We start from the raw sequence: 14849 nt of genomic DNA on the forward strand, positions 1-14849 counted from the left end.
TTTAGAAACTCTTTATTTCTCTATATACAGACAGTGAGAGTCACATAGACACAACCCCACTACAGTGACTAGAGAGCACCAAAGCCCTGCATCTAGATTGCCTTTTACCTTGAGCATAATCAAAGCATAAGACTGGTGACATCGCTCTGAACAACTCAACAATCCCCTAGGTGAGGTTGCTATTCTGTAAAGGTATAGAGCAGCTTCTTCTTTACTCCTCCATCTACACTCCTGCCACCAAGTCTTTGGTCAAGTCAGTACCACAGGTGGATCGGAGAGGAATACAGTCTACTGTGGCCTATTTGATTACCATTGGTGCTTTAGACAGTGAATGAACATGTCCTACAACTATAAGCCATATTATGACTAGTCAAAAACATTCAGTACACAGGACTGCAATACAGAAACGGCTTAACACACAGATACAGATGTTGATGCACACAGATACAAAGGTAAGGAGTTATACGGACTTAAGTCACACTCGGATGCATTAGGACAGATAAAACACACATTTCCACACAAGACAATCACCATGGCACACAAAAGAACTCAAAAAGTTAAGGACAACCATACAAACACACAGGCAACTCTGACACCAGAGAAGTGTTTCTGTGAACTCATCACTTGTAATAGATTTACCCAAGTAGCTCTTTTCTCTGTACTTTATTTTCTAGGTCACTTGACCAACTAACTAGCTCTTAAAATACTGGGGTGTTTTTTCCTACAATAAGACTGATTTAATGTGAATTTGGCTAGACTCTTGCTCCACTGGCACAAATTGTGAAAGTTGGATGTGAATTAACATTGCATAAAAACAGAAAAGGCAACATTTGGTCTTCTCTTCCATAATAGAAAACACATTTTCTACTTTGGGCAGTTCCTTTAAATTGACCCTTTGGATTCTGCCTCTTCAAGTCAATATATGTACACATCTAAGAATCTGGCAGTGTGTTAATCAGATCAAGCAATCACAATGGCATGTTAAAGTTGTCACCAACAAGTGTGACACAAAGTAAGGTGTCAACGACAGTGTAACCATTACAACAGTGCAACCATAATTCTTTGATTTGTAATCAATGAGGCTAGTGGTGGGCAGATTAGCATTTTTTTTTAATGCGAGTCTCTCCTTATCAGCAGGATGTCAAACAAAAAATAAATATCAGTAAATCATTCGAGAAGTTATTCTAACACAGGTTTGCAGTGATGGGATTACTAGAAATCTACAAAATTTTAAGTCATATTTTGAAACGGAGAAAAAACAAAAAGTACCGTTGAAGATTTGAGAGTTCGTCTCGACAAGGAAGAATTCTTTGACCTTCATGAGGGACCCCTCTGTGACACAAAGGTTTACATGGGGTGTAGGAGTAATTATGCAATTAATTCTTCAGTTAGACAACCCTCAAATTTGATGAGTATGTAATTCATCATTTAAGCTTCAGATGGACCCAGTTCAGTACGGAACAGAAACGATGAATAAATGGCAATCACAGTTTGACAAAACACAAAAACTACTTATCACAGAAAGGGGACCAAGTCTTTCTTATCAAATAGTAGTCAGCTCTTTCCTTTCCTCCATGCATCCCCTCCATCTTCATCTCTCACATCTGACACGTACACATTCATCTCTGTGGTTTCAGTGATAGGACTGTTATGGCACTACACAAGCACATTGTGGCCATGCAGAAACAGGTAGGCATACAGACATCTCCGGATGAAACTAAAGCTAAGGTAGTGTTCTTTCAAGACTCGAGCCCGGGGTCAGGGGGGGTCACACACACCTCCTCCTCATTCATCAACCCTCTATCTTTGTCCTTTGGGTTGTGTGGGTAGTGAGGGGCGGATTAAAGCCATGTGCGTCCAAACTCTCTGCTCTTCAGCCCTGTCCTGTTGGCTTCTGAGTGCTACTCTGAGGCACCTGATAGGTTAGCTCCTCAGTGGGCGTGGCCTGTCCAGTGGCACTCTTGGGTGTATCGTACGCCGACCTCCCCGACTGGCCGTTTTCTGTCCGTGCGAGCAGGGAGGCGGGCCCGCTGCCCATGAAACTAGGTACTGCGGTTGGCTGGTTCATGGAGGAGCCCCCCGATAGGTGGCAAGCCATGTCAATCACAATGGGTGTGGCGTATTCAGCTCCAGAGGCAGGCAGGGGTTCTGCGTATGCGTGGTATATGTCTGGTGAGATAGGGGCGTCGTACAGGTCAGGATCCGTGTATCCCGGGTCGGACACCTCCTCTGGTTTGAAGGTTGACCTTGCACCCAGTGATGTCACCACACCGCTCACCAGGGGCTGGGCGTACTCTTTAGACGGAGAGACGGAGAACGTGAGATAGAATACTTACCCAAGGGCAACTTGCAATTAATGGATTACCTTGTGTTCACACTGTGAGCAACATGACCAACAATTTATGAGTGTTGCGTATGCACAAATCGGGGTTTGATAGATGTGCATGACACTTCTCACATACCCAGGCCTTAATCATTTTTGTTGCTTGAGTCTAAAAGCTGTCTGCCCAAAAAGCATCTCCCTATTTGTAATGAACTTTCACTATGGGCTCATAAATTTTGTGTCCCAATTAGTTGCAACAAATTCAAGATGTTAAGCAACTGGACTCTGTCGATGTGTGGACCGTCAACAAGCTTGTCAGCTGAGAACTTTTTTCGGTCGTCCGTCATCAACAGCCAATCAGATTTGCGTGCAGAACAATGTAACATTATGATAAGCAATACCAAAGCAGCGAAAAACACTGTTGACTGTTAAAAACTTTGGAGCTGCATGACACCACTACATAGATATAATCAGAGCCTCTCGCACCACGCACAATCTGTCAGAATAGAGCGACCCACCAACAAGCTGCTCGCAGTGTGAACGTTGGTTTACTGTAATACTTCTTGGTCTACCTGCAGGTTCAGCATGTAGTCTGGGTGTAGTGCCTCTCCCTCTTAGCCGGCCCACCTCACTGCTGCTGTACCGAACTGAATCCTCCGTCTCCACCATTTTGGATGGCAGCAGCTGCTTCATGCTCTTCCACCAGTCTACAGCAGACGCACAGTGAGATGCAAACAGTGACACCAACAAACTCTCACTAAAAACCTACAGACCCATCAGCTAATCCTAGGGGAACGTGACCTGCAGAACTCTAACATACCTGTGCGATCCCAGTGAGGCAGGTCATATGTTCCCTCAGAGCTCTTCTTCCTATAGAGAGAAAATAACAGGCATTGAGGGCAAAACTGAAGCCTTCAGAAGGGAGTTTAATCATGATAAGAGACAAAGAATGTGTACCTGTTCCTCCAGTGCCAGGCACAGACCACAGTCAGGATGAGAGCGGTCAGAGCCATGACCAACACTGGAACCAGCACTGCTGCCAGAGCCACATCTAAGAGGAAAAACACCACAGTAAACGGTAACAAAAAAGAACCATAGAACAAAATGTAAACGTGCATTTTTATGATAAAACACTGACTCACCTTTGCTGGTGTGGGGAGGCATAGTGGTGTTCCTGATGTCTGGGGTGTGTGTGGTTCGGCCATACTGAGGTGGGGTGTACGGGACCACAGGAGGTGGGGGAGGCCGGGGGGGGCGAGGCGGCTGGAATATCCGCGGCCTCGCTGTCAGACATGACAAGAAGTGTGGAGAAAAAAAAAAATCACATCTCAAATCCTAATAAAGAATAGAAAATGCCAAATAGAGCAGGAACTCAAGATTGCCTTATTGTGAGATTAGCGGCTGATCCACGTTTGCTTACCTGTATGAACCTGGCAGCCGAGCAGCTCCAACTTGAGAGTGATTCTGTGGTGCCATCGGGTCGGATTTATCCTCACATACCGGGCCTCGATCGGAGGGATGAAGTTATTCCTCACCTCATGCAGGTAGTTGGTGTTGCCTTGGAAAATCTACCATGAAATGGGAACAAACTCGGTTTATATTTGCCAAAACACAGAAGCTAGTGTAGGCCAGTTGTAGTGGTTCGGGAAGAGAAAATCAGCAGAAAAAAACATTGTATTCACCGGAGCAACTCCGGTTTCAGACTGTGAACAAATGCACTATGAGACATAAGCTGATTATTTTTCAGCCAGGCAAGCTAATAACTACTTTCCTCCACACAATAACAGACTGTAAGAATCCCAGTAGAGAGCAGCTTGTAGGCAGCAGCTCCAGCCTAACAACCCAGCCACTAAATCCATATCCATTCATTATTAATGCCCAAGTGTCCTGGCTTGTCCACTACAGCACTTAACTCAAACCACCGCCATCTGACTGTTCCCATTTCCTGCCATAAACATCCCTTAGTCAATACCAGTTACTATGGAAACAATCCAAGAGTCAGTCCCCCCAGTCCTCTAAAGTGACATTTTTGTCCATTTGCACTAATTTGAAAGAAAAAAGCACATGAAAGCGAATGACGTAATTGTTGAGCAAGCAGGGGATATTGATTCGGATGCTTGTATCACCTTGTCTTGTGTAGAATCCACTTCCCGGTAAGTAAACCAGTGCTGCCCATCGTTACTGTAGAAGACCCGATATGCTGACACATAGAACTGGTACTCTCTCACAGTAGAACCTGTGGTGGTGATGCCTGGAGGGATGGACAGCGAAGAAGGAAGATGATGTACAGTTGACATTAATTGGAAACTCAAACATTTCTCATAAGTATAGTAAAACTTGAGGGTGACATTTTGCCGGTCCTTAAAAAAAGGAAAGTCTTATCATTATTATTATTTATATGAAGATAGTGATTAGTGAATAAATGTACACTACCAGTCAAAAGTTTGGACACACCAAATTTATTTATTTTTACTATTTTCCACAATTTAGAATAATAGAAAAGACATCAAAACTATGAAATAACACAAATGGAATTATGCAGTGGCCAATAAAGTGTTAAACAAATCAAAACTATCTTATATTTTAGATTCTTTAAAGTAACCGCACTTTGCCTTGATGGAAAGTGTGTGTGTGTGTGTGTGTGTGTGAGTGTGTGCGTGTGTGGTCGTGTGCATGTAGCTGTGTACCTGTGATCCTCTTCTCCCTCTTCAGGTCTACCTGCAGCCATTGCTGCTGGTCGCCCTGAGCTGATGCCCAGGGCAGCCCCGCCTTTTTAAGGCGTGCCCCAGACGGCGCCCACTCACTGTGCTGACCAATGATGTTGTTCCACTGCCACACAGAGGAAGCAGAGAGCTGAGCATCTGCAACGCCACCAGACTCTAACCCCAGTGTTCCATAGCAACCTGCGAGCACAGAGAGGCCATTAACATCAAACTCTTACCATCATTAAAAAACAAGAGGCGCTTGAGCTGCCTAATGTCCCGCCATAATCACCATGATATATTAAACATAAACAGTTATACTAATGAGGTCGTTAATTAAGATAATTAATGCACTAATTAGCAAATATTTCTATGTCGACATATTTGTCTCAAAAATAATGGGTGGTAATAGCTTTTTCTGAACTGTTTACACACTTTTTCAGAGACTATACCTCATTTTTGTCTAAACATAAAACACAAAAGAAAAAAAAACAGACACAAAATGCTCTACCCTATGGCTCTACCCCACGAATCTCTTGCAAAAGGAAACACTGTATTCAAAACAATGTTATGTCTTCTCTCTTCTGAATGTTGTGTGGAAATGGATCCCTGGATGCTCCTCCTCCAGCCTCACCCCCCTCTCACTCTACGTCTCTGCAATGTTGCGAGTGAAAAGCAGCAAATGTGCGTGGGCCTTTGCAGAATTGGTTTATGGGTCTGGTACATGAGTGTCAGGTTTTTGTCATTGTATCAGATGACATCAGAGTTTGCCGAAAAACCCTGTAAGTTGTTGTACTTCAGTAAAATTACAGATGCCGTTGGTAATATTTACAATTACAGGACTTTCCCCAGGAAAGCTATTTCAGCTCGAATAACACTTAAGTCAAGTCTCACCGTTGGTCTTGAAAGTGAAGAGGCTGTTTGACAAAGTTCCTCTGAGGAGAGAAGGGAAGCACAGGAGGGATTAGCGGCTCAAACCTACATACTAAAACCATCAAACACAGAGGAGGATGAAACAGAAGGACTAAAACAAAAAGGAAAGAGTGATCTAAGTGAAGGGAGAACAGAGTGTGGAAGGCTAACTAAGGTTAGTGCCTGAGGCTCTTACCCAGTGGAAGTGACATTGTTGGCCAGCGTGCCCTCATAGTGTGGGATGCCCTTGCTGCTGACCACACTGATCCTGCCTCCCACGGCGTTGGACACCACACCCGCATGGATGGCAGCCATACACAGAGGAGACGACTGGAGAAGGAAAGGGAAGGCGGAGAGAGACGACAACAGGGGACACTGGTTATGCACTTCTCTACTCCGTTAATTAGAGATAGGTTTACAGATGCTTTGTTTAACACAAAACTGGGACTGTTTCTAGGCCACATCAGCAAGACAGAGTGAGCGGGCAGGACCATTTTACAGTGTGATCACAGAGAGCGAGCTCTTAACCTTCAGACTGTGGCAGATAAAGGCCGATGAGTCAGCATGATGTCACCTCCCTGCAGGGAGAATACTGAGTGGCATCGGTAATGATTCACTGTGGGCTGCATTCCAATCCAAACCCTGCTGCCCTATCACTGAGAAATGGACAAAGCCTGGTTCCATTCCGGCCGCTAGCTCCTTCCCATGAACAGCTGGTTGAGGGAAGTGGGATTGGTTTTACTGGAAAAGGCCCACACTGGGATTCACAGCTGACAAGATTGTGGGAAACCTTTGGCGACCCGTGCAGTGACAAGCATACATACACACATGCATGTATTCCCACACATGCACGGCAGTCAAAGCTGCCACAAGCAATCAACGCTTACCCCCGTGACTCTTAAACTTCCCAAAAACACACACCACATCCGAACGAGCACCATACCAAACCACTAACACAAACATAAAGCACAGCTCCAAACCACCGCACCCTGCCTCTAACACAGGAAACCACACTCACACACACATCTGCATGCACGCACACACACACACATACACACACATACAGACATATGATAAGTGGGATGTGGGAATATATAAACCACTACAAGGGATCAGAGTAAGACAAGCCTGACTGAGGCAGAATAAAAAAGGACAAAGTAAGCTGCAGGGTCTGGGTGCGGTACACTGACCCCTGTGTGATATTGGCTAAGGCGTACAAACTGTATCATTCTTCTACAGTCCCCATCAGATTATAGTCTGGTGAGGAACAAGGTGGAGATGTTCGTTGTTTTTGCAATTTCATAACTAATTCCATCATGGACAGACACTCTCACACCCAAACATACTAGCATGAATGTGTGGCAAACACACACGCATGCATACAAAAACACACAGGCGTGCACAAGCAAAGGTTTTCTTCAACTTCTCAGTCACACTCACTAGCTTTCTGTCTCCCTCTCTCAAACACACTCACACACACACGCTCCACGCAGCTCTGCTCAGCACCCTCTTGCAGCTGGACTGGATTAGAGGACTATTTTTTCGGCCAAACAATTATCTCACCTCCCCCACACCTCCTGACCCTGCCCCTCCTCTGTTCCTATGGGGCACCTCTCCCCCGAAAACACACCCCTCCACCCCCCCCGTCCTCCCATCAGCCACCCCACACCCACACCCACCCCTCCCTCCCTAGACCCCGAGTTCTGAGCATGAGGTCATCAGCCAGAGACTTGGCGCCCATGACCTCACGCGCAGCGGGGGCGCTGTGAGGTCATCAGTCCGGGACTCGCATACCATGGAGAGAGGCCCTGTTTACACAGAGCTTAATGAGATTGAGGGAGAGCGAAGAGAGACAGAGGCCCATGCTGAATAAGATGGACAGATACTCAGACTTGCAGCGCGGTAAAGGAAGGGGAAAAAAACACATAGATAGCGGGGCAAGGCCATAAAAACACAAGTAAATGCTGATGGACAGATGGTGCCTGTGGGGTGAAAGTGGGTTTGATGAGCAAAGAGGAGGAGGTGTATTCAGCACCATGATTCACCTGGGAATTTGAGGCTCAAGACAATGACTACCACAAGCAGACATATGAACCACGCACACACCGACGCATGCATGCACTCCCGCACACACTCATATGTACTCACTTCTCTATAGCCATTGGGTATGGTTCCAGAAATCTCCTCGAAAGATGTCAAGCAGCCCGCTGGACAGTATTTGCTAGGAAAGAGAGAGATGCATTAAATGTCGGGCTGTTCAGTCCGCTACACAACTATTCACACACTGCACAAACTATTTACCTGAACTCTGCCTCTGTGAAATCAGTTCCTTTGTCTAGGCAGGTGATGAGATCTGCAAAGGCAAACAAAGATCATGTTAGCGCTGTTTTCTTTGCACCTCTCCTCTCCCTCACTGTCTCTCTTTCTGTTTTTCTTTGGCCATTTACCTTTGTGATTTGTTCGCAGACAACACCCATCTGCCTTTCCAGATTATCATTCATAACAATGAGCAGCAGTGTATGTTCAGAAAAACTGACCACCATGGTAACGTGTGTCATCAAGATTGGCCGGAACATATTGCCACACTGTAATTTTACAAGTGGCCTGATAGGAAAGTAACTCCCCACACATCAGAGTCTCACCGCACAGACAATGTGGGCGGGGGGGTTGGTGCTTTCTAATGAGATGAGTGCTTTGGTGATGAGACACGCCGTATATGGACAACAGGATGATGTGGGCTGCTGGAAATGCTATGGAAAATCTGTGGTGGTGGTCATTCTTGGTGAGTCTTGACCACATTATCAGAAAACCCATTCAGCCGGCGAGCCAACCAGTGAGTCAAACTGACGAATACCCCCAGCGACCGCAAGTCGCCATGGCGATGGCATTGATTTACTTAGCTGTGCAAACTGTCAACCCACGCTCATCCGCATGCTCAAATACAAGACAAGAAAAAACACGCACACACACACACTTCTATACCCTGGCAGGGGAAAAAAACACAGATGATCCCATTGGTTGCCTTGTTTGTCCTGTGATTCAATCAAACTGAGATGGCCACTTGGACAGAATATTGCTTTCTTGTACAGACATGTTCCTGCCTTCCTCTTTGTCTGGCTTAAATAACACATTTAACCTAAGCCACTGAAAAGACTCCCGCATGACAAAGCCTAACAGCCCAAAACGACAATCACAGTAGTTACCAACGAACAACAATGAAGGGAAGTTTAGAACTACTGTATGGGAGGAAATCCATCCATTTATTATTACTATCTACAAACCAATACTAGATGCTTGCAACTCTTTTCTCACATGAGGAAATATTAAATGATTGAAATCACTTGTCTTGTTCAGTAATATGATATCTTATCAGAGAATGGATGGCAGCTTCTCACAGGAGATGGTTTATAAACCACATTACCACATTAGAACATTATCACTCCATTTCTCTCAATTTCGCTCTCTTCCTCTTGCCTGCCTTTCCCAGTCTCATCTAGCATTCTGCTGTCTCTGACTCTCCTCTCAGTTCCCGAAATATCTATCCTCGTTCTCCTCTATCATCGTACCATCGCTCCTCTCCCGCCCTGCATGTCTTATCCCTCTTCATTCTGTCTGGTATTCCTTCGCTTACCACACTCCACAGAGGCCCTGTCATATCGACAAACCACAACGCCAATCAGCATATTTGGAGCTGTGTTCACATGTCACACATAGACACACCGACACATGTACGCACACACACACCCCTCTGTGAGTTATTCATCACGGGGCTTTAGAGCGCAATCTGACAAAACCCAGACATGGGGACGTTCACTGGTGAACAGGGAGCAAGAAAGCTTCTGAACAGCCACATACACATCCTGTGGTTCTGCTGTCTGTTGTCTCATTTACCTGCAACACACACAGTCTGGATATGATTTCAGTCTATGACCGCTGATACCCACTAGCATGATGACCCTGTGCACTGCTGTTGGAATTCCAGACATTTGGCCGTTCAGGATGTACCATTCGCAGCAGAGCACCTCCTTATCTGTCCTGTGTGTTTGTGTGTGTATGTGTGTTTAAGCACACACACTCAATGGTAAGCAAACACCACGTCGTAAATGCTCCCTCTCCTTCCATTTGGCCTCTAGGACCACAGACACTAAACTACAGACCTGGTCCTCCACTCAACTCTCTAATGTTTATTCTTTCTTTTTAGGCACTGCAGACACTGGGTTACAGTATAATGAAGGAAAGGGGAGATGTTCATCATTTTCATCCATAATACCCACTCATGGACAGAACTATTCACAATACCATATCAAATATAAGCACAAACACACACACAGACTTCAACTAACTCTCACTTACTGAATCTCCATTACTGAATATGCGCACAGGGTGGAGACAGAAAAATATAACGTCACTGTCAGCTGAAAATCTTCTAAAGCTTCTAATTTTCACGTTTAACTTTAATTGAAGGATTACATCCTCCTCTATGGGTGGAGAAAGTTCTACAACCCTTGGGTTTATGAAATCTTTTCACAACCAATTAGATTAACTCAAAACATGTATGGTCGTCACTCGTCAAGCTAAAAACAAGTCTTTTTCTTTTGGTTCCTGAAGCATTTTGGAGATACAAGGTTTTCACACGGCAACAACGATAAGTCACCACCAAGACTTGGACAAACCCAACACACAGCCTGACCTGTGATACAAATCAAGCCAGGACAATACCGTTAGTTCAGTACAGTTAAAACTAAGGAGGTGGTGTGGACTGAAGCAGCTATAATGAGACTCACATGAGACTTTGGCTGGATCGATGCTTTTCACACACACACATAGACACGGTCGTCACGGCAACCCCCACACCCAGGGCCAAAACAGAAATATAACCGAGCTCGACCTTGAGATGACTTCAACAAAATATCAATCCAGTGTGCGATAGCGAGCGCGACTGGCCCCCGAGGGCCCGGACGTACGAGCAGCAGCAGCAGCAGGACGATGACACCCAAACACAGGCAGAATAGTGAGACTAGAATAGTGAGACCTGAGCCTGGTACCTGTGTGTTCTGTGGTGGAGTAGGACAGGTAGAACCCACGTCCAGTGTGGTGGGTCCCACTCATGAACTGGACGGTCACCTGGTTCCCACTGGACTCTATGGGCTCTTTCACCTTCAGACCCAAACCGCAGTACTTCACTGTTCCACAGCGTAAGGAGCCAGAGTCGCAGGAAAAGACACAGGAGACACAGGGGGAAAGAGGTTCTGCTTAGTTACATAACTCCATTTAATTTAGTTTAACATATAGCACATAGAGATTTACGGTAAAGCATGCATTACGTAAGAAAATACTGCAGAGAGAAGCCTCGTCTGATGGTTATTGGATATCTGTAACTAACTAGGCTATACATCACAAGAGCCTACATGTCCTGGGTGTTTATACAAAATTGGTCTCTGTGAGCCTCTCATGCTTCAAAAGATACTCTGGGGTAGGGTGTCACAGCCAAAATGAGCATGACAACACTCGTCTATCATAAATAAACCGCTTGTGCAAATTTCTTCACAAATTTAAGTGGCGTCAACAGATGCTCACAGCCCCATTTTTAAGGAAGCAAACATTCCCCAGTTGCTAGTAAGACACTGGATCCCCGAGTCTAGCTTTAAACCGAAGGTATTTAAAGGAATAGTTCACCCCAAAATGAAAATTCAGTCATTATCTGTTCATCCCCATATCAGTTGAAACTCCATTTAAGTTCGTAGGACCACCAAACACACACCGAGTTAGCCATTGCCATTGTTGTTTTGTTTTATTCTGTATGTATTAGCCTACTCCTTTGTCTCTGTTGTTTTGTTTTGTTTTGCTATTATTCTGTCTTCGCTCTTTTGTCTCTGTGAAGCACTTTGTAACTCCTGTTTTAAAAGGCGATATATAATTAAAGCCTTACTACTTACTTAGCCCTTTGCCTTCTCCCACACTACTCAAGTTAATGGGGCCATATTTTTACAACTAAAAGAAAAACAATTGAATATAAAATTTCTCCAAACAGCTCATGCAGCATTAATCTAAGCGTTTCGTAGCCAAACAATCATACTGTGGGTCCAAACGTCCAATATTTATTTCATTATCTCCTATATTTGCTTCATTGGAGTGCGCACCCTACGCAGAAGAGTGCTTGTCACTACAGGACATGTGAATTATAATAACTAAATAAATAAGTGATTTAATAACTGAATTTTCATTTTGGGTCCCATCCGCATCCTACATGTCTCTCTCACCAATCTCGCTCCGCTGAGGTCCGATGCCATTGTAGAGGCGGAGGTAGTTGACCTGGCAGTTGCTGTCCTCTATGTCCAGCTCAGCGAAGCGGAATTGGACCCTGCTGCCCTGGGGCACACTGATCTCCCACTCACACACTGTGTGGTTGGGGTACGTGCCCGGGTATCCCAGAGAGGACAGAGTCCCACTGCTGGGGCCAAGCACACTGGGGCCACAGCCATCACCTGGAGGACAACACACACATAAATAAACACACAACTGAGGGTTAGGGTTAGGGTTTGATGAAAGGATGCCTTCACAGACATTACACAGAGATGTATGTGTGGTGTGTGTGTGTGTGTGTGTGTTTGGGGGGGGCAAATTGATACCGATAGACACAACCTCTATGCCCAGTAAGACATGCTGATTGACGTTTGAAAGGGTTAAGCCCAAAGTGAGGATTTTGTTGATTTAGCTAATTTAGAGTGAGGACCTACAAAACAAATCCAATCCCAATGACTTTACTTGTTTGTAATTTAACCATGTGACTTAGAGAACCCTTGCGCTGGCAATCAGTATATGTAATTCAAATGTCTCTGAAAATGTGATTTTATGATTTGTATAAGTGGTAAACTGTATGAAAGCCGAGAAATTATCTAGTGGTGCTCTGGACCCAGCCACAGAGATAACACTGAACAGTCATGCTTCATGGTGCTAAGTGGATCCTTGGTCAGTCTGGTGTTACATAACAGCCTCTCCATGGATGTTATCCAGATGAACTGGACAAAAACAAAGCTGCTTCCCTCTCCCTGACTCGCAACTGTTACTGAACAACTGCATGGCATTCAGCAGCAGCTGATATTTCCTTTCAAAAGTCATGCTGGTGCTCAAAAACAAACCTGAAAAAGTACAATTTCTGTAGCAACAAACCAAATGGAGTATTGACAGATTAGAAATTCATCCTATCACCATATCTTCAGACCTACTGAGGGTGAAAGTGAAAATATTACACGTGTTACTTTTTATGTGAAATAAAATTCACTTGAAATTTGGGATTATCACAAACTGTGTCCACGTGTTCACAGTCATGCCCCCTACTGCAACCCCCACCCCCAATTCTCTTTGACAACCTGAGGTTGCCTAATTCGTTATTAAAACTTCTAAAATATGTCTTTGGGTTCAATATGATGTAACGAAAACTGTCACTTGTCAAACTTATCAAGCTCACAGAAAGTATAGAATTATTCTTACGAGAATTTCGGTTTTTGGGATAACTGGAACGAGCAACAGAGCCATATTAGCCCCAAAACGTGCTGTGTCTTATGGAGAGAACGGTACGCCAAACTCCATTCAAAAGTCTGGCAATTTAATGTTGCCTTGCTTATCTGCAAACGTACATACCTCATACAACGTGACTTAAGACCTTTAACAAATCATTAAGAGCCACTGGTTACTTCGGTAAACAAGTGACCAAACAAGCAGCAAGTAATTCAATAAAAAAGTTCAACTTTTAGAACCGGTTCGCCTGTGATTACCAAAGCCTTCTTCCACCAAAACACACCATGGTGGGCGGCAGCGAACAGTGTGAACCAATTCTGAAAGATGAACGGCACGTATCAGGGCTACACAGCCATGTAAGGTAGGCTTGTTTAACTTTGGCGCACAATAACAATGCACCGTGCGTAATCCCCAAACTCAAGAATGTATCCACACCGTGGCCGTGCGTCACCACGGTAAACAAGCGGCTCCGGTTGTGGGGAAGTGTCACGGCTGCTGAGTGGCACCAACCTTTCTGCGCTCGACTGCTTCCCGTGGTGAGAATGATGAGAATCGACAGGACGAGAACCCCGGCCCCTGTCGGTCCCCTGCCCACCATTACCGCTCTGCCCATAGCAGTCTGCAGTCTGAATGCATAATGCTCGCTTCGGGGCCGGCTGCACCGCTTCAACCTGTATCAAGAAATAAAGTCAGCGTCGACTCCTCTCGAGACCTACAGTAGTTTGTGTGTGGTTTCCTTCTGTGATTGTCTTTTTTGCCTCTCCCTGGTCGTTTAACAATCCCGTGGTTAGCTCCGCTCTCACTATCGAGGCAACTGTAGCCGCTGCTACACACACACACATACACACACATCCAATCTGTGGAACGACTTCCTCCACTTCCGCTCCTCCTCCCACTCTGCAACTGGAATCCCCGAGTCCCCCAAGTGGTCTGATAGAAATGATCCTGGATTACCAAGCGTTCACACAGCGAGACTCTCCTCTCAGCCAAATTGTATTTTAAAACTGGGCTTGTCAAGGACTCAAAGTATATACACTTTAAACTACAGACATTTGATGAAGATTTTGTCCCAGGAACCCCCAGCTAGGAAGATATTTTGTTCTCTCTCTCTCTGCTGTAAATGGGGACATAACAGTGAGGAGAGGGAACCCTGTGATCAAAATAGTCATTTGTATGCATTTTCTAATTGTGCTAACTTCTGGTGAAAGACAACAACATGAACCTCATTTTGCTGGACCCCCACTGGAACCCCCACAAGGACTCCTGTGGGTTTCTGGACCTCAGTTTGAGAACCACTTACTCATACATTATAAAGAACACAATGGGCTGATGGAGACTGACACCAAGACCAGCAGGGGAATACGTACCCGCCCAATATTATTCCTCTACCCTAG

The 14849-nt window shown here is 45.0% G+C and overlaps 1 protein-coding gene across 1 annotated transcript; it reads right to left on the bottom strand.

Moving 5' to 3' along the window:
* Window positions 1-14289, bottom strand: dcbld2 (discoidin, CUB and LCCL domain containing 2). The gene is made up of 15 exons (XM_071919217.2): window positions 13966-14289; window positions 12198-12422; window positions 10983-11120; window positions 8239-8290; window positions 8086-8158; window positions 6134-6267; window positions 5920-5960; window positions 5011-5226; window positions 4450-4574; window positions 3744-3891; window positions 3466-3606; window positions 3281-3374; window positions 3144-3193; window positions 2896-3030; window positions 1-2295 (listed from the first exon to the last, which is right to left on the bottom strand). Exons 1-15 carry the CDS (start codon window positions 14066-14068, stop codon window positions 1874-1876), a joined length of 2097 nt encoding a protein of 698 aa, XP_071775318.1. The 5' UTR covers window positions 14069-14289; the 3' UTR covers window positions 1-1873.
* Between the last annotated feature and the right edge of the window lie 560 nt (window positions 14290-14849).

Source organism: Centroberyx gerrardi, chromosome 10 (assembly GCF_048128805.1).
Source record: "Centroberyx gerrardi isolate f3 chromosome 10, fCenGer3.hap1.cur.20231027, whole genome shotgun sequence".
Taxonomy (NCBI): Eukaryota; Metazoa; Chordata; class Actinopteri; order Beryciformes; family Berycidae; genus Centroberyx; species Centroberyx gerrardi.